Source organism: Aspergillus affinis, assembly GCF_023601865.1.
Source record: "Aspergillus affinis strain CMG 70 chromosome Unknown NODE_132_length_96952_cov_88_517781, whole genome shotgun sequence".
In the NCBI taxonomy this organism is placed as follows: Eukaryota; Fungi; Ascomycota; class Eurotiomycetes; order Eurotiales; family Aspergillaceae; genus Aspergillus; species Aspergillus affinis.
The window spans coordinates 62,842-84,991 of record NW_026515913.1 but is presented as its reverse complement, the minus strand read 5'-3'; the positions used below and the strand labels follow the sequence as shown (position 1 = coordinate 84,991).

The following is a 22,150-nucleotide window of genomic DNA, read 5'->3' as shown; positions in this document are numbered from 1 at the left end:
TGTCCCTCCATCTCCTTTGGATATTCGTTGGATTCAGTCAGTCAAAGTAAGTCAGATGACACTAGTAATCAACAAATAGATACAAACAAAAAAAGAGACTTCTAGTTAGTTTTCAGGATCGCTTATCTAGAATATTTAGTTTCCTATTTATTGCACATAGACGTGCTTGGGACATACTCAAAATCTCAGATCCACTGGCAAATCACGTATATCACCCCGCATGACTTCATGTCTAGCGTGGCTGAGCCCAGGCCACGCCGATCCTCATCGTCGGCAACTGACGTTCAATCGCCGCCGAGATAGCCGCGGGTACGCTTCAGATTCAGATGAAAGTATTCACAACCCACACCGAGCCAGCTGGCAAAAGTACTGCCGTTCCTCGTCTTGTCAGCTGGACTAGCTGCATCGATCTCGTCCAGACGCGTCCAGACGATATGAGCATAAGATCCGAGTTGTACACAAAAGTGGTACATACATACTAACTAAAGTGGCAGTGGGACCAGCGCTGACTCAGCCCCCATATTGCGGGGAAGTCTCCAATTTTCTTCCCCATAGGTAGTTACTCCCGGACTTTCTCCTTCTTCCTTCTTCCTTCTTGACTCTCCTCTCTCGCCCATTCCCCTTCTCCCTCGTCTACAGTCTCCGTAGTTCTCTCTGTCGGATTATTACCACCCAACTGACCCCTCAACACCCATGCCGTTGCGTGCCATCCACACTTCTTCCGCCACGCAAAGCGCTCTGCGTCATTTGCCTCGCAAACTGCCATGAGAATCGGACGAGGATGTGAGCGTTGTCGCCTTCGTCATATTCGTTGTACTATCCGCGCTGGAGCTCCTTCGTGCAATGGATGTGCTCGGTTAGGTCGCGTTTGCCGACTGGATCCGCCATTTCGGTTCAAGACCGTCCGTCATGTTTACCACAAAAGCCAAGGCACTGCGTCGAGATTCGAGCTGGACTGGGATTCGGCGCAGCCGTGGGTGGAGGTTCCTCGCTCTTGTAGGATAGCCAAATCTTCCTGACGCATTGGCTTGACTGACGACTGCAGTGACCTTTGTCCATGAATCGGCGGAGGAATCAACAGATGGAGCAAGCGATGCTCCTGAATCTCAGGATGACGAGCATCCTCCCATTGAGAATGCTCCGGAACCTCCGTCTGATATATTCTCGGCACCACCGGCTTTTCCACCTCCGGCGACGATGAGTTCCCCTGTCGAAAATGGAGCGGTCGATCATCCAGTGGCCTCGACGGCCTCCCTACCGGAGGAGCATCGTGCGACCCCGTCCGCCATTTCGCCCCACGGAATCGCCAGCATGATCTCGCCTCTACCGTCAACGAGTGCATGGACCAGTGCAACGTCGCCGACGAGCCCATCCACTCCTCGTTCAACCAGCTCAGTATCCATGAACTCTCGCGAAGCTTTTCTGCTTCGTTTGTTCATACACAAGATCGCTCCGTGGGTATGTTGGATAGACCATTCCACTGTCTGGTCGCATGCTGACAACGATAGGCCGATATATGCGACCTCCGATCGCATTTCACCACCGAAGTGCCGCGTCGGGCGCTCCAGTTTCCCATGGTCCTTAAAGCTGTTTTGGCACTCTCGGCGCGTCTCGATGCGATCATGTCCGACACTAGTGACTGGGAAGCGTCCGAGTACCATGGCCAATGTCTGGAGCTTCTTATCGATGCCCTGGCCCAGCCCGAAGAAACCTACGATGACAATCTGCTCATCACAGTCGTTATCCTGCGCATATATGAGGAGCTCGAACGAGAAAACGACGAGAACTGCCACTTCCTTGGATCTAATCGACTGCTCAACACGATGACGAAGTCCGCGTCTTCCGGGGGCCTTGCTGAGGCCGTTAGTTGGCAATTTCTGCGCCAGGCGATATATGCGTCGATTGTTCAGTATCAGCCCATTCAGTTGGACCTGGGCAATTACGAACGCTCTGCCGTATTTCGGCGACGCGACGATGCCGCTTATGCTAACGTGATTATCTTCCTTTGTGCGCGCATCATCCAATTGTATTCGCGTGGACCAGGAAGTCTCGTCGATGAGGGTGAATGGAATCGTTTGTCTGAGAGTGTTGAAGATTGGTATCGTACAAGACCCATTAGCTGGCAACCGTTGCACCATAAGGATGCGAATACAGCGGAGAACCGACCGTTCCCTGAGCTATGGATGATGTCACCTTCGGCCGGTTCGTTCTTCTCCAGCAGACAATAGATCCGAGCTAACCATCGCAGTGGTCGGACTGCAGTACTATCATACGTGTTGCATCCTCCTCGCCTCTGCCGATCGTCACTGGGGAACTGTGAGCAATTTTGGCATCGCGCGACAACGACGGATTGGAGAAGTAAGCCGCCACTATAGCCCTTATCTTGTTACCTTGATTCAAATTCATTGATATTATCAGAGCACGATCGCCTCTCACATCGTTCAAGTCATCGGACTATCTATGTCCAACGAGACGGTCGAGAACGCATACTTCATGGCGTGCCATCTACTTGTTCGATGTATGCACTTCCTTCTCCTATTTCCTTCCATGTTACTTACGCATTTAGATGGACATTGCCTTCGTAATCCCGTCGAGCAGCGGGGATCGGTTGGTTTCCTAACCCGAGCAGAGAAGGTGGTCGGATGGCGGACAGCATGGGTCGTTCGCGACTTGGAGAAACAATGGGGCGAGCTACGAAATCTAGACACTTGGGATCTCGCATAGAGTATACTATATAGATGGGGAGTTTATGGGTATCGTGGATTGGATAGATTACAAATGAATGGCTAATGAAGTTATTAGAGCGCTGCAAAGATTAGACAATGGGAATGCTGTCAAACACCAAGGCAAATAGTGTACCATATGGAACACTATTGCATCAATGTATTTTTCATGGCTGCCACATACCAGGTAGCGAGCAAACGACAGATTTCTTTGTCGTGCAACAGGCACTGGAATCTTCTACAGAAATCGCTTACTTATTGACCACTCTTCTGTCCTGCATCTCTCCTCTGTGTCTCTTCTCTCCACACCTCTTCTTTACACACCTCTTCTTTACACATTCCACAGCTCCCACCATCTATCACGAACAACATTCTCCTCAATCTTTGCGCAAGATCTGGGGCCCCCGTTGTGTGCCTCAAGTGCAAGACAACTTGACTACTTCGCCAGACCATGGAGTTTACCACTATTCACACCGGCGAACGACCAAACCGAACTGAGCTCCGAAACACACTATGCGATATCGAACGCTCTGACGCGACTCTTTTGAAAGAGGCATATTGCATTATGGTAATGAAGATCTGACTCGTTGAATAGAGAGAGTGGAAACTCGGTTGAAAATCCGCGGTTCGGTGGTTGATTACGTTAAGTGGTACGTTCGACTTCTTGTACGACTTGCCGAGGCAGGCCCTAATATCTGCCTCAGGCATCTATCCCATATAAGGTTCCATTCTGTACGAACAAACAATGCGTCTATGACACTTGCCCAACATAAACAACATCAGACCATTCACATTTGTGCGACAATTCCAATTTCCCGCGCGGGATCCAACTGATCATGATTATAAATAATAATTCCTGTCCTCTGTTCGGGCCTAGGCATCTTCGTCCACTTTGCTCCATTCTCGTTAGTAGGTTCCACTATTCTTCTGTATTGTCTTGCAAAGACCCACCAGGGAACAAAGACAAGAGAGGGAACGGGACTGATTATCTATCCTCTGGACCCCGCCGTCGTCACCGACTGTTTTGAATATTTTTGATCGTTGTTCTTGCGCAGTAGCTTCTGGTTTAGGTTTATACTGCGATTGATTATCGCGCGATTCATCATGTTTACTACTTCGAGCTCCCAGGCCGTTGAGAAAATCAATATCGTTGACGATGAGCGTGTGCAGCGCCGCGAGGTGACTATTAATGGGAAAACTTATGGTACGATGATATGTTCTTTTGCCTTCTTGCGGAGAAATCAATGGTTCATGTTAATCGGTCTTCAGGATACCTTCTCGCTGAACCGAAGGGTGGATTCAGTCGCACTGTTCTCCTGGTTTGTTCAATCTCTCTCTCTAATTGAAGCTGTTCGGCCGGCGTCTAACAGTTCCAGATCCACGGATTCCCCGATCTGGCTGTCACCTGGAAGAGCGTGATTCCTCTCCTGTTGAAATTCGGCTTCCGAGTCATCTGTCCTGACTGTATGGGATACGGAAGATCGGTAATGATATACTCCACCAGTCTGGTCGCCATGACAGGCTTCAAAGCTAATCAAGACGATAGGACGCCCCGACCGACTCTCTCACCCCATACACCTACAAGTCCCAGGCCGACGACTTCGTCGAGCTCGCCAAGCAGCTCGGCAGCGAGAACCTCATCGTCGGTGGCCACGACTGGTTCGTCCCCCTCCTGAAACCCCCCATCCCGTGTACAACCAACAGTCTCCCTAACGAAGTAACACAAACCCAAACAGGGGCGCCGTGATCGCCTACCGCGTCGCACTCTGGCACCCCACCTTCGTCACGCACCTCTTCACCTTCGCGATCCCCTACATCCCACCGTCCCCGAAATGGCTCGAAACCTCAGAGATGCTGAAGATGTTCCCCTCGCTGGGCTACCAACTGCAGTTCGGCAGCGACGAGGGGATAATCGAGTCCTCCGCTAAGGATAAGGCCGGGATCCGCGCGTTCTTGAATACCTTGTACGGCGGTACGACGTCGGACGGGAAGTATGCGATTGATGTCACGAAGGGGGTGGATTTGGAGTTGGCGACTCAGTTGAACCATACACGGTTGTTGGCGCCGGAGGAGTTGGATTATTATGTTGAGGTTTATGCGAGGAATGGGCTGAGGGGTCCCTGTATGTTTCCCTCTCTTTCTCTTTCACGTTCTGTCACGCACACATATGCGCGCACATTGTCCGATCTGTTATCGTCCCTGGTGATTACGGTGATGACGATGATGAGCGATGAGTAAAGACCAAACACTAACAAACCCTCAACACAGGCAACTACTACCGCACACGCCAAGCCAACTTCAACGACGAGCAAGTCTTCGCCGAAAATCCATCCGCCATCGTCCTGAAATGCCCGACTCTCTTCGTCCGCGCATCAACCGACGCAGTCGTCTCGGACCAAATGGTTGGCATGATGGAAAAGACGGTGCCGAATCTGACCATGAAGGAAGTCCAGGCAGGACACTGGGTGCCGTGGCAGAAGCCCGCCGAGGTGAACGAAATCCTGACGGAGTGGATGCGCCAGCAGGGATTGGTGGCTAGGGATTCTTAGCTGCGCTATTGATGCAGGGCCTAGGGGCTGGAGCCGATGCCGAAAAAGAAGCAAGGGGTTGGCTTAACCAGGTACCGAGCCTTATGCATGGATTGCGGTGTGGTTGGTCGTTGATGACAGCAGACAGGTCGTATGTAGACTGCACGTTTTGTCGATGGGGTCTTGAATCAAGCTATTGAACCTGGTTGATGTGATGGGTCTCTTTTGATGCTCTGTCTTCTGTCCAGAATACCGCGGTTCTCATTCGTGGTGAAATGTTCAAGAATCGTATTAAATTGTTAGAATTGAATCTCATCATAACTATTTTTTCGATCTTATTGCAATTTCTCCTTGGGCGGGACAATGTTCTCGCTGACCAGAAGGTCAAACACATGGAAATACCCGTGTCCTACCGGGTACTCTTCCGTGAATCCCAAGCTGCGGATCTTATCCAGGCTCATTTCGCGATTCCGCTCCAGCATGGTAAACCCAGCCCTCATGAAGATCCAGGTAGCCTGGGGGATGTCTCGCTTCCGCAGGCCGTACTCCTTGCACATTCTCTCATAGTCGTCCTGGTGCTCGTACCAGAACTTGTCGGCATCATTCCAAGGCTTGTCGCCCGGACCACCACCCTGCAGACCGAAATATTCGCAGATCTTGGGCCACTTGTAGCTCCAGGGGCCCGGTTTGGCAGTATCGGCCGTGTTGAAGGCTTCTCCGTGAGCCTCGTCGGGCTTTTCGACAGACAGGTATATTTCCGATCGCGCGATGATGTCCTGCGAAGAGGCTGTGTAGGTGTGTCGGAAGTTCTTTTCCGTTCCGAAGAATGTGACGGTGGCGCCCGGGCCGTTGACGTATCGGTACAGTGACAGGAAGAGCGCCATGGGCTCCACGTAAGTCATGCTGGTGGGACTAGGAACATGTCCTATGCAAGCGAATTCGGATTAGTCGGACGCCAACTAGGAGATTGGAGTGGATCTTCTTCCATGCTTACCAACGATCTGGTCCGGACGGACTTCACACCACTTCCAGGATTTTCCTTCGTTGGCCTCCTTGATCAGATCCACCTGCGAGTAGTAGAAGATCTCATCACCCCACGGCGACGGGATGCGAGGGTTGTCCTCCTTTAAGGGCGGGTTGATTTCGATTTTGTCCTGGAAGCGGAAGACGGCAACACCGTAGTTCTGCTGCGGGTTAGACATTGTCTCGTGGTCTTTTGAGAAAACGCAGGAAACATACGTTTGTACCGGTCTGCAAAACGAAAAACTTCATGTTCTTGCAGAGTCGGTCCACGGCATGCACGGCGTTGTAAGTCATCGCAACGTTGATGTTTCTAATTTCCATCACATTCTCACTGTATGCGGTGGCATTGGAGTACGCTGCAATTGTCAGCATCGCCAGATATCCGATTCCTCTCATTCTCTAGTGAACTCACCCAAGTAGTAAACATGAGTGACCTCTTCCAAGTTCGGGACCTTCTCCTGCAGCTGCGCCATCACGCTCAGCAAATCTGCCTGCAGGTTGACCCCAGAGTGCAACTCCAAGCGAGGGTCCTGGGGAAGACCGCTCTCCTCAATGGTCTTGGGGCGATTCGTCAATCCGATCACACGCGAGAATGTGGTAGGCGTGGGGTATGAGAGGACGTTCTTGGCCACGGCCCAGCCGGAGATACCGCTGGCACCGAACACAAGGGCGACATTTTTCGAATCAGACATGGTGAGTATGTGCTTTGCGATTGCGAGTGTATGCAAAATCGTTCGGCCGAGGTTTCAGGAAACTGCCAACGCCCTCCACACGACGGCGGGGCCATATTTATATGCGCACCCTTGACAGGTGCCGGACCCCTCGTTCGTAGCCCCTCAGTCGTGCCATTGGTCAATGTCGGACCGCGGAAGAGCATGTGCACAGCTTCAGTGAACCGTGCTTCGTACCGGTTTGCCTGTCTCCCACAAGTTAGGTCAGACTAGCCATCCGACTGAATCATTCAAGGTGGTAACCAGACTGCGGACAAGTGAGCAAGGGAGTCAGTCGTTGTGGCTAATCCCAAGCAGGCATGTCGTCCGTTTAATCCCTGTCATGGTGGAGGAATAGGAATTGACCCGATGAGCCGGACGTCTCAGCGTCCAGGGAGCAAGACGCTAGGCACGATCTATCGGGCCCGTGGGGTCGAGACCTCCGCTTAAATGGCAGGGGATCAATCCGGCCCCCAACGACTGTTCCACTGTGAAAGTTAGACAAGAATCCCCTCACGGGCTTGCAGATGCCTTGCCTTGGTCTGGATAGCTGTTTCATTGTGGTGTCGAAAGTAGGTTGCCAAAAACCGTTGAGGTCCCTTTTCTTGACAGTGAAAGAGGAACGAAGAAGAAGAAAACGGTCGGAATACAAAGGCATTCGTAGGGCGGGCCAAATTGGGTTAACGGCACCTGACTCGCCCAGCTATCCCGATGCGACCTAGCGGCAGCAGGGCAAAACAACGGGCTGCTCCTCGCTTTCCGTGGATTCAAGTAGATCAACCCGCCGATCGCGGTCAACACTCACCACTACCGATGCCAGACATGATTAGTGCTCGAAGCACGTCCCTTATGCATCACTCTACTGATCATGAAGATCGAGGGCAAGTATCGAGCGAGCAGAGTGGGTTGGAAGAGGATCTCGTTCGTCGCCAACATGCTCTAGCTAAGGCGCTGCATCTAGTTCCTTAGCCCCCAACGTGCGAGACATCATGCCATTGGTGGCAATTTAAAACACATCCGAGCGAAATGCACAAATCCGATTTGACTACAAGCGATGGAGGCGATTCCCAGGGGCAGATCGGAATCCGGTGGTCAGGCTCGACAAGGATGTGAAGGTGAGATGAGCCGCCCTGCATGCTTATTTCAAATTCATCGCCAATTCTTGACGCGACATGAGGCGTACTTAGGGGGGAGCTTCCCATTTCATTCGCTCCTTTCCTTCATTCTCCCCCCATCCATTCCCTTTGGCAGCCACGGATGTCATCATGCATCCTCATCTTCTGGTTCCCCGAGGTGACCAGCTTCCTACTCGGAAGGCTGCCGTCTACGGTGTTGGCATCGGCTTCATGGTCTTTACTTCGATCGTGATCCTTTTGCGATTGTGGGTCCGCATCTTTATGTTGCGTGCACTGGGAACAGACGATGGTAAGGTCCAGCAGAACAATGCCAGCACGCGTCATGCTGATTATCTTACGTTGCAGTCTTGATGGTGGTGGGAACTGTGAGCTCTTGGGTCGTGGTTTGATCTTGTATCGACCTGCTAATATGCTTAGATCCTAACATATGGACTGACAATTGCCACCATGATTGGTATGTTCACACTTCGGGTTCAGTCTCTCATCGTGCTAACAGACCACAGGAACGCAGTACGGCATCGGGAAACACCGTACGATCTTCGAAACCTAGACTACAGCTTCTGCAACTGACAATGCATCTAGTGGTCGACATCAATGTGGAGGATTACGAGTCCCTGTTCAAGGCAAGTTAATCACTCACGTCTACTGATCTCTGCTGACCGATGACTAGTCGATCTGGGTCACTCGTCTTCTTTATACTGTTGGCATGGGGTTTGTGAAAATGTCTCTCTTGTGGTTCTTCCTCCGCCTTGACCAGCGCCGCTGGATGAATTGGTCGGTGTTTTTCGTGATGTTCATCGTGGTGGGATTATCTTTCGCGAGCGCCATCGGGTCCATCGTCTCCTGCACTCCGCCGTCGAAATTCTGGGATGTCACAGGTGAAAAGCCGGGGCATTGCATGTCGCCCGGACCACAACAGGACTTTTACGAGGTCAATGGCATTCTGAACATCGTGACGGATATCCTGATCTGGCTTTTACCGATACCAATGCTGTGGCGACTCCACATTTCCCTGGTACGTTCATCTGTCCTCAATGGAGGTATACTAGATGCTCATTTCCTACAGCGTAAAAAGGCTGCGATTTTCGGGGTGTTTTCCGTGGGTATTCTTGCTCTTGCAGGTGAATTTCCTCAATACTCCTACAAGTCCGGTTTAATGCTAATCAATGTGTAGCTGCTTGCGTTCGCTACAGTTTCGTGCTCAAGCTGGAGGGCAATGAAGATCAATTCTATCATCTAGCCGATTCACTCAATTGGTGCACCATCGAGGTCTACGTCGGTATGTAGGGCTCTCTGTGCTTATACTGACTGTTCTAACGGTGACAGCCATCTTCTGCGGCTCGGCACCCTCCCTCTCGGTCCTCATCAAAACCTACGCACCGCGCGTCTTCGGTACCTCCAAGGCTCAAAACTACGCCAGCAACACACCCATTCCCGGAAACAATCTCCCACATAATCGGCCCAGGGGCAACCGGCACCGACGCTTAGAAGACACAACGGGACTAGGCAGCCAGGATGCGATCGTGCTAGATAATCAGGAACCCGACGGAATCACGCTGAAGACCGATATTCACATGGAGGTTACAGACGGGAATGGCGCTTATGTGAAGGACAACTACAGTGACTCTACGCGGGGGGGGTGAGATACTGTCCTAACCGGTTGATGGTGTGGTCAACACGACAACACATTTTAACCCCAACCCATACCCAACGGAGTTCATCGCACAGCGACGCCGGATTGGGTCGCCACGTATCGAAAGTCATGGGATGCCTGCCAATGACTGCGACAGAGGGCCATAACCCGATCCGCGTCCGCTTCTGAACATCCCACCGTTCGGTATGTCACGCTCTTCCAGCCTGCGCTCGCAAAATATCGAGTATCTAATGAGACTCTTCACAACTGAATAAGACATTCAATCCGTCTGAATAGTCTACGACAGACGAGCTGAATGCAGACTCAAACCACAACCAGCCCACTGGTGTTGCACGACGATCGGGAATCGGCGACGGATCGGCGCTTTCATACTGAATCGACAGCGTCTCGCTACGAGATCGATCACCCCGTTCAATGATGGATGTATTGGAAAGCCTAAGGTGTAAGCCACTAAACGTTCCGCGGTCCGCTTGCATTTTCATGACTATTCCATACATACAACACCGAGGAAGACCTAATCTTCACCGATTCCATGAAATTCTCAAATAGTTCAATGCAGCTCATTGGATTATACAGTACAGCACCCTTGCCTCTCGTTTTTCAATGTCTATTCCTGTTTAATGGAGCTCGTCTCGCGCGTCAAATTGGAAGCGCCAACTCTTATCTCGTGTTCAAGCGGACAAATATATGTCTTCGGCAATGCCCTTTTGGGGCGCTTAAGACACAAAAAGATTCTCATTCCAACTGATGCATCTCGATGATAGTATAAGCGACAATTAAAAAAAACCCGCTGAAATACTGTTCAGACATGGAGGTACAGAGTCAATGTGCCCCAAACACTCACCACCTAGAGGTCACATGATCCACGGTGGTTACGTCAGCTATAACCTTGGATCTTAGTTATGCAACACAGTATACAGAGTAATTCGCGAAAGCAAGACATAGTGACTTCTAAGAACTCGTTCCTTTCGTCTCAATCTCATGTATGACAGTCAGAACCTTCTCTAATCGTGCATGGGGTGTGCTATATATAGATAGGGTTGCAAACTTTATCCGGGGCGACCCTTACCATACCCTGGCCGTTTCCCGCCGAGCAGAGAATTCCGACGGCCTGACACTGACAGTCAGATGTTCATGAACACACCGTAGTCGAGTGTCTGCGGATATCGGTCTGTTTACCTGCGGAGAGCTGCTACGATGTGCGTGCGAAGTGTTCATCCCTTACTCCTGCGTAATGCGTGCGAGTACAGCATGCAAATCGGCAACCGACCGATTGCTGTTGGTGACAGGGCTAGCGGCCCAGTTGGGTTCTTGGCCCTGCAGATGGTCTCCCGCACGCTGCTCGTGTCGCCCCTTTTTCAGCAGTCGTCGAGTCCATGGCGAAGGAGATTCGATAGTTGACGCTCCCTGGCGACGGAGGATTACGTAGGCCGGGCGGACGTCGTGCGCCAGCGACGCCTTGGGCCAGGCAAGTTTCCCCCGTTTTAATCTTACGCATCGAACCACTCCAGATCTTTCAAGGCCTTTTATCTGCCGCTAATCCCCGGGCGGCCTAGCGCCTCCAGGGGGGCTGGAATTAGCGTGGGATAGCGTTAAATTTCCGGCGAATGAACGGATGCAGGGCTGGGGCCTAAGCCGGATTTGGGCGATCAGTGGAGCGGATGCGGCATCATAGACGGATCCAGACCAACCGCAGTCCCCCAAATCGTGCCGCCATTTGCCCCTTACGCGAGGCCATGGCGTTCCTTCTCCACTTTCTCTTTTTTTTTTCTTTTTTTTATTCAAGAAAATTCAAGAAATGGAACAATTTCCTGGCCCGCCCATTCCCAATGAGGCTGATGAATATTCCCTTCTTATTATTCATTCGTGCTCGCTGGGCAAAATGGCCGATAACGCGGCCTGACCTCAACTCGACTTTGTTCCTTCCCTCTCTCTCTCTCTCCTCTCCTCTGCCCTCCCATGCATCAATTACCAGCCCTGGACTTATCATAACACCTGTCCCGTCGGCCTTTTCTTCGCCTCTCTCCTCCCTCCTCTCCCCCCCTTTTTCTCCCTCCGCCCTCCCCTTCTCTTTCTTGCCGCTCCTCCTCCACCCCCTCCACCGAGGGTCGCTTTCTGTCGTTACCATGTCGAAACGGCGGGTGTTCCGTTGGCCTGCCCGCCGGACTGCTGGGCTAGGATGTGTCGCCTTGATCTTCACCTCCATTCTGTCGCTCATGATGTACACGAACCGATCGTTTGAGCCCGAGCCCGGTATGTTCGACCCGTCCTCGTGCTTCTGGCCGACCGCTGATAGGGATTGATTACCATTACAGACACTGGTCCGGTGTATGGGGAGGTCATGCGACAACTTTCCGAAATCACCACCAACTACAGCAATGCCACCGGCGTCGGTCTCGTCCTGGCCGCCACCCAGACGGAGGATTTGAATTGGCTGTTGAACTACTGCAGGGACTAGTATGTTCTTTGGATCTTTCTTTTCTTTCCTTTCTTTCCCATTTTTCGATTGAAAAATACTGACGTCGCATTTTTTTTTCTCTCTCCAGCGGAACCACCCCCTTCGTCTACACCACCGACGCTACCCCCGAGCCGCACCTCATCGTCCCCCGAACCACGCGCGGCCGCGAAGCCGCCGCCTACCTATCCTTCGTCGTCGACTACTATGATCATCTGCCCGACTACACGATCTTCATCCACTCGAACCGCGACCAGTGGCACAACGACCTGTTCGGGTCGCGCACCAGCTCCGCTCTCCGACATCTGCGTCTTGAGGCAGTCGACGCGCAAGGCTACGTCAACCTGCGCTGCGAGCACGACCCAGGCTGTCCGACGAACGTGCACCCATGGTCTCCGACGCAGATCGACATCGACAAGAACGACATCCGCGCGTTCTTCCCGCAGGTGTACCAGACTCTGTTCAACGTCGGGAAGGAGAAGGTCCCCGACCACATCGGGAATGTCTGCTGCGGGCAGTTCGCGGTGAGTCGGGAGCGCATTCTGCAGCGGCCGCGACACGATTACGAGCGCATGTTAAAATGGGCGGCGGAGACGGAGTTGACGGATAGTTTTGGCGTCGGGTGGGTGTTTGAAAAGGTGTGGCATGTCGTTTTTGGAATGGAGGATATTTAGTACGTTGCCTGCCCCCCTGCCTGCCCCTGTGGCTCTCAGAGTTCCCTTCGCACGTGGATTTTTGAATGCTAACTACCGCATTAGCTGCCCCCGTTTCGAACAGTGCCGCTGCGATACGTACGGATGGTGTGGACCGCTAGCATCGGGCGAGACACTGCAGGCAGTGCGAGTCCATACCGGCAAGCACAAATCAGGACTGACGGTATAACGTAACGCCGTCGGACACGTCTCATAGATGGCTTTTTCTTCTTTTTTCTTCACTTCTTTTAATGTTTGTTGATGTATAATATCATATCATGGCAATGGGCATGGGAACAGGATGGGCATATAAAGTGGTTACGAGTAGCAAACTGTTTTACCTATCATAATCGACTTGGTATACGACTAACTTAACTTGATTTTTTTCTGCATTCTTCTGCCTTGATGCAATGGGGTATATCTTTATATAAGGGTAGGTATTATCAATGAATCATCACACGTCATCTTCCTTTCGTCCAGGGCGCTGTCGCCTTCACGCCATCATCAATCCCGTTCATTCATGATTAATCGCCTGCTGATGCGTCCCTCTCACCGGCCCGGCATCCAACTCAAACGGCGGATCCAGCTCCCTAGCCGACTGCACCGGCGCCTCATGAACATCACCACTATCCAGCATCGGCACATCCGACTCCGACGGCACGCGTCTAGGCACGGGCCTCAAGAACAACGATTCTGACGGATCGCTCGTCCCCAGCGCCGACACCGTCGAGAACCGATGATCCGATTCCCCGGCGACCAACGCCGACGGCAGCGACGTTGAGCGCGTCCCCGTCCCTAACGCGCTGGCGGAATTCGTCCCCGCTATCGACACGATGCCTGTCTCTTGGGGAGCTGGTGAAAGCGGTTTCCGGGGTATAGATAGCGCGTTGGCGGTCATCTCATCTGGCGAGACAGGACTAATAGACGTCGTGGTGGTATTCTCACTGGTACCTTTTTCTTCGTCGCTGATCCCACCACTACCTCCTCTGGGGCCACCGTTCATCCCGGCGGCAGCAGCAGCAGCACCGCCAGAACCACCCGCAATCCCCGCCATCGCCTCCTTCTGCGCCCTCCTCTGCCTTCTCTGTCTTCTGACACAAAACCAAATCCCAACAAGGATCACCAAGACGCCTATAATCACACCAATCGCGATCCCGGCTTTTGCGCCAGCGCTAAGTCCTCCGTCATTTCCCTTGTCGTCATCATTTTTGCAGTTGAAGTCGCTACCGAACGCGCCTTCGGAATGAAGAGAGTTGAGACTCGAACAGGAGAACTCACTCGCCGTGGAAGCGATGTTTGTGGCGCCGCGGACTTTTTCGAGGTTGGAGAGGGAGAGACTATTTTGTTTTGTATGTTAGTGGTTTTGCTTTGATGTTGGGGTTTGGGTGGGTGTTTTAGGTAGACACTGTGTTGGAAAGAGGTGGAATGGTGGATATGTTGTGTGTTGTGTATGTCTGTGGCATCCTTGACGATAGCATGCGCTTGGATAGATAGCGACAGCCACATAAGTCGGCCAGGTAAAGTAGGTAGTCGACAGATAACAATTCACACCATCTCGAATTAAGACGTGAAACCAGAGAAAATCATACCCAGTAAACCCTCCCTCCACGGTAACTCCCCCATTAACACTTTCCAAATCATCCAACTGGACCTCCCTAAGAGCTTCATTCCCCCTAATCTTCAACTCGCCACCAATCGTCCCCAACCCATCAAACTTCAGACTGGTCAACCGCTTATTGTTCTCGACCGTGACAGGGCCGGACACGGTTTCGAGATCGTCAGCGCGGACGGCGTTCAGGTCATCTGCGTCTTTGATGGTCAGGGGACCTTTGATTTCCTCGACGTTGGGAAGAGAGATGGTTCCGCTGGCGGAGGGGGCGATGAGGAGTGTTCCGGAGATGGTGTCGCAGGAGGAGAGGGCGTCGGCGTCGGATTGTTGGGTTATTTTGATTTCGCCGTTGCCTATATTATATGGTGTTTAGTAGAGTGGGTGGTTAGATGTATAGAATGGATGGGTAGAGCGCAAGGGGGGTTATGTGTTGGCGTTTTAGGATTATGGAGGGAGTTTATGCGATAGATGGACGGAAACGAAGGGGGGGGGATATACATTTCGAACTCGAACTATCGTCAGCCCTGGCTACGCCTGGATTCAAGTGCAGGGTAGCCAGAGCGATTCCGAACCACAGGAAGAAGATCATTCGGGTGGCATCACATTACAATTAGAATCGCAAGAGAGATTAACAAACAATCCAGTGCAGATGGACGAGTATATTTCAAATCGACAACACAGGAAGAATGAGATTAAAATCACATTCAAAGTGCGATTCAAAACCAACGGAACGAAGCGGAAGAGCAAGAAAGAAAAAAAAGGCAAGGAAAGCTGGGCGAGCAAAGCGGACCCAGCATGCTAGATATGTAATGTACGGAGGTCACCGTAGGCATTGCAATTCCGTCTGGACTGGGACTAGGTCCAGTCCGACGATGCCTGTCTGAGTGACAAACTAGGAAGTGCCCTAAGTCCTAATCCCAGTAAACAAGTCCCTAGCTCGACGTCTGTGGCGGAGCACGTACTCAGCGCAGGTGAAAAGGGACCCCGTGCAGGGGGGTCCGGAGTATCTGGACGATTAGTGAATTGGCATCCGGGATGAGATGACGGATCGACAGATGCATTACTGCGGTTGGCTGAGGGGATGCCTCGAGCCAAGCAGGAAATGAATGGGGTGAAGTCATGAATGATTCGGAGGATTTTGTCATGATCTGGGTTATGGATCCAGGCCCCAGAGGTAATCTGTAGGGCGTTTAGACTGCTCCAACGGGTCCATTATCAACTCTCTGGATTTCTAGAGTTTCTCAGGGCTGAACACTGAATATTGAATAATGGAAGCTCGATCCAGTCTCGTCTCGCCAAGATCGCCAAGCGAAACAGGCTGGGCGGGATATCCTCCGATGTCATCCTGACTATTATTCGTGGCATTGCCCAAAGGTATCAAAGAATTTAAAACCCAGGCATAACTCTTCAACATGAATCATGAATCAAGACTCTCTACGGAGTACCCCACATCCAGAGAACATTATAGACCAGGAACATACCACCGCTCGCTAACGTCTATATATAGCCAGCAAAAGGCAACAGCAAAACCAAGTGCTCATCAATGCTATGACCCCCGCTCATTGGCCTACAGTAAAGAAAATATCACGCCCGACAGACAGCCCCAGCCTCCCGTGGCATCGACTGATAGGTAATGAATACTTCAACTCCCCGGGCCCAAGTTACCTGACCCTACAGGGACAGAGGAAAAATGAGTGCCTGGAGCAGACCCTGAGCAGTAAGACCTTACTGTAAGGGTCTTTTCATCTTTCGGAATTGCCGTTGCCATGCTATTTAAATATCTCGATCTTGAGTCGGTCTGCCTTGTAGGAGAAAGAAGAGAAAAACCGGCGGGCGCCAAGACCCACGGCGGGAACCCCGCATCAGGCAGAGACCATTCTTTCCCGGCTGGATTCTTGCTTCCATGATTCTTTAATAGTGAGGAAATGATTTGATGATGAGATCATTGTGGGAATGCAGGTGGTGTCGTGCTGCAGGGGTGGGCTTCTTGTTTCATTCGACAATCAGGAGTTTGTTTATTCATAAAGAACAGCTAGGTGAGATGGCTGATCGGAAGAGACGGGTGTAACATGGAGAAAGAGCTTGGAGATATTTATTAAGGTGTGGCCATCTTTTGTTTCGTGTTAGTGTAACTTGACCCGAGCTTGCATTAATGGAGACGATTGGGCTCGTAATTGGCTACCCCCAAGGGACTTCTGATAAAGTAATTAACTAGTTATATATGATACCTGGAAGATTGTTCCACATAGTGGTTTTTAACAAATCAGCTCAATAAACAATACCCCGAGAATACATTAGGATAAGAGCTGCCACGCTGAAGGATAATTCCCCCTATAAAAAATATCAGCGTTAAAATAATCATGAACGGATATGTATGAAAAAAACGTATTCCACCCACTTCCTGGGCCTCAGAAGCACCAAGAACCTGTTCATTTTCAGTAGAAAAGCACAGGAGCGCGCTTTTACGCTCTTTCCATGATCTATTCCTAATTGGTGAATGAGTGGCACTGACATGACAAGGATGATATTATTCCGCCTGCGATATTCTTTAGATAATGTTCCCATTTTTTGGGCCTGCTTCGTTCTGCTTGTCAGGTATAGTCTTATTCTTGACCTGCAAACACGAAATCGTTGAGCTCAAGGAATTATTGGACTCAAGAAGAACAGAAAACAGAAGGTCAAAGAAAACCTCGAATCTTCTGGCGCAAAGCTGACACTAGATACAATTTCCTTTTACTGCAAGGTTGGCAGTCTTTAAGGAGTCCCATTGCCTTCTGGGTCCGCTAGATTTAAGCTTAGTGGATAGTCTCTGGGAGATGTGGTGTCTTTTACACTATAGCTGGCTATGATGCGTAGTGCTTCAATATCTTTGTCTACCAAGGATTCCAAATGGATCGTAAGAGGAGCGATAGTTGGAGGGACTGCTTACGAATAATATTCGATAGAAGTTGTCTGTGACGGTCTACAAAGGAGCCTAGTAAAAGACTAGTTTGTTTATGACTCGTAGTCAAGGAATTTTCCCATAGGGAGGAAAGGCTATGTAGGGGGGAGGATCCAGGGACTCTATATACTGCCTAAGGCTTCGCCTCAGGTAGGAATGCCTACCGGAGGGTCCTCCATATCAGGAAGTTCGTATCGGAAGTTCGTACTGGGAAGTCCGTATCGGGAAGTCCTTGGCTCAGGAAGTGACATTGTCCTTGTGCTCTGTCCTGGCCGGCCCTATGTAGAAACTCATCGCCATCTCTGCCAATACCAAGCTGGTTGGGCCAGTGCGGTACAAGCTAAATATACTAGATTGTTACTAAAAAATAGAGGAAATGATTTTAATGCTCTTCTCGGGTAATATATCTCTGCCTACCTCTTTGTCTATGATCCAAGTTGGTATGTCTTAGCCTTTGTATGTTTTCATACTGTATTTTGGTTATTTTGTTAGCTCTTCTTCTATATCCTTCGTTGATGGGGAGCTTCGACTCCACTAGGAAGAATGATCTTATAGTTTACCTGGAAGAAAAGAGATCTTGACTTGACATTCGTTCTATTCTTCAACTATGATTATCAGCACAGAAAACAGAACACAGTCAAAGGCAACTACTATATCACTCCACTCCGCCAGAAACCCTAGACAACTCCACCCACAAAGGCATCTTCACCCAAAACCCCCAAATCATCTGCTCATCCCACCGCTGACAACCCACCAGGGACAAATCAAACCGAAACAACAACCGCACAGCAACCATGCGCATCTCCGCCCACGCCAGATTTCTCCCGAGACAATTCCTCGGCCCGAACGAGAACGGCTGAAAAGCGTCCCGACGGTCTGTCTCAAACTCAACCGGCCTATCAGGCAACCATCGCCCAGGGACAAAGCCATCCGGACGATAGAAGTTGCAAGAATCACGATATGCTGATAAATGATTGATACCGACGGAAGTACCGGGCGGAACGAAGTGGCCGTCAATGAAGGCGCCCGCACCAGGAACCACACGAGGAAGGGTAATCGCGACGGGGGGATGAATACGCAGGACTTCCGTGAGAACGGCATTCAAATACGTCAGGTCATTAACAGTCTCCATCCCAATCTGTGCCTCATCCGCAAAGTTGCTACGGATCTCCGCGACAAGTATCCGATACACCCGGGGATGAGTACAAATGTAAAACACGAACGCTGCGACCGCGGTAGCTGTCGCCTCTGAGCCAGCGATGCTGAACGAGAACGCATTGACGTTGATCTCGTCGAGAGTCATGCCTTTATCACTCTGCATGGCTGCTAGGATATAATGCAGGAAATCCTTGCGGTCTGTGCGCCGCTCGATGCGTCTGGTAACGGTGTCTACTACTTGGGTGATGTTACGGGCGCGCGCACCGGAGACGGATCGCGGTATGAATAGACGACGCAGCCATGTGAGGTTGTAGTATTTGAGCATTTGGAGTAGGATGAGTTCTTTGGATATAGCGGGGAGCGAGGAGACGAATGCGTCTGGAATTCCGGTTGCCGTGCAACTGCAGGGTTCCCCGAAGGAGAGGTCCCGGATCACGTCGTATGCTGAACAGCGTTAGTTGATCTGAAGTGATTGGGATGGTGTGGAATGAACGTACCAAAATAGGTGAACCATGGGGAAAGATTGATGGGTCCTGCATCTGCGAGATTGGAGAACTGCGTCATCAATCGATTTAAATAGTATTCGATGATGTCGTTCTGCTCGCGAAGGGCTTTCTCGGAGAATGCGTGGGAGAAAAGGCGCCTGTGTCTGGTATGGGTCGCTCGATCAGCTGTCAGAATATCTACGGAAATCTAGTTAGCCCGTTGATACTCGACACAGAAGAAAGAAAACCTTACTCGGCACACCGGTAGGAGTGAGCAGGGAGAATACAGGGTCCTTGGACATTTCATCAGAGCGTGGACCGTATATAGTCTTCCAGGCAGCGGCAGTCGTGAACGAGAGTTCATTCGGGGCGACTCGGACAGTCTGGCCATGTTTGCGATGCAAGGAAAGAAGCCTCTGATTCAGAGTCCCGTTGAATTGGTACCAACACCAGGGAAGACGACTGGCTGCCCAGATGGCTGGACCGGGATACCCTCGCAGCGGATGGAGGTACAGGTTGTAGAGCCCACGAAGGAGTAAAGCACATGACTGGAGGGTTAGCTATGCTTGATGAGGGGAAAGATACGTACTGTGGCAAAAAGGACCAGAAGAGCTAGATCCCACGGACTGAAATACATCAGTACGATCTGCATACTGAGAAGATGGCATTTCCCCGGTGGCAAAGTGAGGACATCGGAATAGAAGTATGTAGGGCTTAGAGCGGCCGCGTGCTCGGAATCCGAGCCCCGAGTAAAACGAGAAACGACGAAAGATGAAAGCTGAGGCCGCGGCCGAGAAAAACAGAACTAGAGTACCTTATTCAGAGTCACCTTTCAATATGGCAGCAAATTCAGACCTCCACATACTGATCATCGGCGCTGGAATCACTGGCCTGCTTCTGGCACAATCGCTCAAAAAGGTAGGTTTCTCTGACAAAGCGAGCTACACTAACAAACAATAGGCTGGGATCCGCTACTCGATCTTCGAGAAAGAAGTTACCCTGAATTACCGCAGCAATGAGTGGACCATGGCCATCCACTGGGCCCTGGATCGTCTGCAGACCCTACTTCCCGAAGAGCGCTGTCGAGCCCTGAATGACGTCTCCTGCAACCCTGCCATTCCACTCGATGCAGGTGGACGATACCCAATCATCCACGGAGAGACGGGGAACATTCTAGTCGCCGTTCCCTACGAAAAGGGACTGAGAGTTCCGCGCAGTGGAATGCGCGCACTATGTGCAGAGGGCATAGACGTAGAATACGGGAAGGAATTAATTGACGTTGCGTTTACCGAGAGAGGCGGCGTGGTGGCCATTTTCGAAGACGGGAGCATGGTATCCGGAACCTTACTCATAGGTGCAGATGGTCCTCGATCGACAGTACGGGAGTTCGCCATGAAAAGTATCGAGAAGGCGGCCGTGACCCGATTTCCAATCTTCCATACCAATATGACCGCGTCCTATGACGCTGATAAAGCCCGGTTCTTGCGGCAGCGGTTCCCGACGAGCTATCTGGCTTTGAGTGAACGATCGTTTCACGCTTTTCAGTCTAGTATGTTCCTTCACGATGTTTTGAAATTGTCTAATGCAAGTAGTCTCGAGCATGCCAGACGGGCCGGATAATCCTGCCTCATGGGTCTTTCATCTCGCTATGGCTTGGTTCATCGATGGAGACGAACCGTCGTCTTACGCCGAAAGACTACGTTTGATCCGCCAGAGAGCCCAGACGTTAGCCGAGCCTGCTCGGTCCGCATTCGTCTGGCTTCCAGATGATACGCGAGCCAATAAAGCAGAGCTGAGTTTCTGGGTCAGCCAGCCGTGGGATAACAGAGACGGGAGAATCACTCTGGTTGGGGATGCCGCGCATCCAATGCCTCCTTGTAAGTCTCTCCGTTGAATAGGCGTAATATACTGACAAGATAGTCCGCGGACAGGGCTTGAATCACTGCATCTGTGACGTGTCGCATCTTTTGGAAGGTATCAAGAATGTAGTTGATGGCAAGTCGGCACTCAACGACGTAATTACCGCCTATGAGGCGGAAATGATTCCGCGTGGTAGGGAGGAGGTAACTTGCTCCGTCGAAAACGGGTATATGCTACATGACTGGGAGAAAGTGCGACAGAGCGCAGTATTTACGAAAGGCTTTAAGCCTATGGATAGACATAACCATGAGGGACATGAGGGGATGCAGCCGGGGGATGTTACTGATGCCTAGATAAGAGTCAGCTTAGGGACATCTGTTGTATCTCATGTTGCATGGAGACTAAGATGGAATATAGCTTTACCACATATCTAGTATCGCGTCGGAATAACATTAAACTTTTCTATCAGCGCTCAATAGACAAATGGTGTAGCACAATTACAGCAACCTGGGAATATGCGCTGAAAGGGGCTGTTACTATTCTCGGGCTCCGGGCTCCGGGGTTCTTGAAAATTTATAAAGTACACCGTAAGTCCATATGCACCCCAAAAAAAAGTAGTACACAGAAGTCAAGCTATAATGGCTCCCCTATACGCTTGGACAGTTCTTGCCTACCGCAAGAAAGGTATGTCTGAAGATGCCTACCATGAGTACCTCAGCATCCACCACGCCATCGTGGTCAAGAATCACATCGCCAGATTTGGAATTGTCGGTTATACAATGGTATGCATCTTGCAGATGTCACTTCTAGAATAGAAATAAAGAACAAGTCTAACGTTTCCCGCATCAAAGACTCATAATACGTCCGAGACCAAAGTTATGGCTGCACAGCTTCTCGGACCTGTACCTAGGGCTGACAGGCAAATCGCTGATTATGACTGCGTGGTTCAGATTATGTTTCGTGACATTCAAGATTATCTGAAAGCTAGGGATGATCCGTTCTTCAGGGAGGTGATCGGTCCTGATCATGAGCATTTTTCGGACACTGAGCGGACGATGTTTTTGACTGGGTGGGTTGAGAAGTTAATCGTTGATGGAGTTATCCTTTAGTTGTCAGTCAATATGTTCGTGGTATAAGTGTATTGATTTTCTGATTCAAGACCAAACTTGATATTGA

At 50.9% G+C, this 22,150-nt stretch overlaps 8 protein-coding genes across 8 annotated transcripts; 5 read left to right on the top strand and 3 right to left on the bottom strand.

The window, feature by feature from the left end:
* Positions 1-326: 326 nt before the first annotated feature.
* Positions 327-2,724, top strand: KD926_001644 (uncharacterized protein; the record flags this gene model as incomplete). The annotated part of the gene is made up of 7 exons (XM_053105214.1): positions 327-423; positions 862-996; positions 1,046-1,458; positions 1,509-2,202; positions 2,249-2,358; positions 2,419-2,518; positions 2,567-2,724. 7 exons carry the CDS (start codon positions 327-329, stop codon positions 2,722-2,724), a joined length of 1,707 nt encoding a protein of 568 aa, XP_052951612.1.
* A 1,103-nt stretch (positions 2,725-3,827) lies between these two features.
* Positions 3,828-5,272, top strand: KD926_001643 (alpha/beta fold hydrolase; the record flags this gene model as incomplete). The annotated part of the gene is made up of 6 exons (XM_053105213.1): positions 3,828-3,927; positions 3,993-4,042; positions 4,100-4,171; positions 4,270-4,382; positions 4,460-4,845; positions 4,992-5,272. 6 exons carry the CDS (start codon positions 3,828-3,830, stop codon positions 5,270-5,272), a joined length of 1,002 nt encoding a protein of 333 aa, XP_052951611.1.
* Positions 5,273-5,586: 314 nt separating this feature from the next.
* Positions 5,587-6,966, bottom strand: KD926_001642 (SDR family oxidoreductase; the record flags this gene model as incomplete). The annotated part of the gene is made up of 4 exons (XM_053105212.1): positions 5,587-6,176; positions 6,246-6,435; positions 6,491-6,630; positions 6,687-6,966. The coding sequence occupies 4 exons, from the start codon at positions 6,964-6,966 to the stop codon at positions 5,587-5,589; spliced, it is 1,200 nt and encodes a 399-aa protein (XP_052951610.1).
* Positions 6,967-8,249: 1,283 nt separating this feature from the next.
* KD926_001641 (uncharacterized protein) lies at positions 8,250-9,763 on the top strand (the record flags this gene model as incomplete). The annotated part of the gene is made up of 7 exons (XM_053105210.1): positions 8,250-8,409; positions 8,466-8,485; positions 8,538-8,630; positions 8,791-9,135; positions 9,187-9,241; positions 9,295-9,399; positions 9,447-9,763. The coding sequence occupies 7 exons, from the start codon at positions 8,250-8,252 to the stop codon at positions 9,761-9,763; spliced, it is 1,095 nt and encodes a 364-aa protein (XP_052951609.1).
* A 2,137-nt stretch (positions 9,764-11,900) lies between these two features.
* On the top strand, positions 11,901-13,111 carry KD926_001640 (DUF3431 domain-containing protein; the record flags this gene model as incomplete). Its single annotated transcript, XM_053105209.1, has 4 exons — positions 11,901-12,027; positions 12,090-12,231; positions 12,321-12,902; positions 12,988-13,111. 4 exons carry the CDS (start codon positions 11,901-11,903, stop codon positions 13,109-13,111), a joined length of 975 nt encoding a protein of 324 aa, XP_052951608.1.
* A 324-nt stretch (positions 13,112-13,435) lies between these two features.
* On the bottom strand, positions 13,436-16,298 carry KD926_001639 (uncharacterized protein; the record flags this gene model as incomplete). The annotated part of the gene is made up of 4 exons (XM_053105208.1): positions 13,436-14,258; positions 14,511-14,883; positions 15,493-15,709; positions 16,260-16,298. The coding sequence occupies 4 exons, from the start codon at positions 16,296-16,298 to the stop codon at positions 13,436-13,438; spliced, it is 1,452 nt and encodes a 483-aa protein (XP_052951607.1).
* Positions 16,299-18,126: 1,828 nt separating this feature from the next.
* On the bottom strand, positions 18,127-19,807 carry KD926_001638 (cytochrome P450; the record flags this gene model as incomplete). The annotated part of the gene is made up of 4 exons (XM_053105207.1): positions 18,127-19,073; positions 19,127-19,312; positions 19,368-19,662; positions 19,769-19,807. 4 exons carry the CDS (start codon positions 19,805-19,807, stop codon positions 18,127-18,129), a joined length of 1,467 nt encoding a protein of 488 aa, XP_052951606.1.
* Positions 19,808-19,951: 144 nt separating this feature from the next.
* Positions 19,952-22,083, top strand: KD926_001637 (uncharacterized protein; the record flags this gene model as incomplete). The annotated part of the gene is made up of 7 exons (XM_053105206.1): positions 19,952-20,032; positions 20,075-20,663; positions 20,722-20,991; positions 21,035-21,312; positions 21,444-21,561; positions 21,638-21,756; positions 21,826-22,083. 7 exons carry the CDS (start codon positions 19,952-19,954, stop codon positions 22,081-22,083), a joined length of 1,713 nt encoding a protein of 570 aa, XP_052951605.1.
* Between the last annotated feature and the right edge of the window lie 67 nt (positions 22,084-22,150).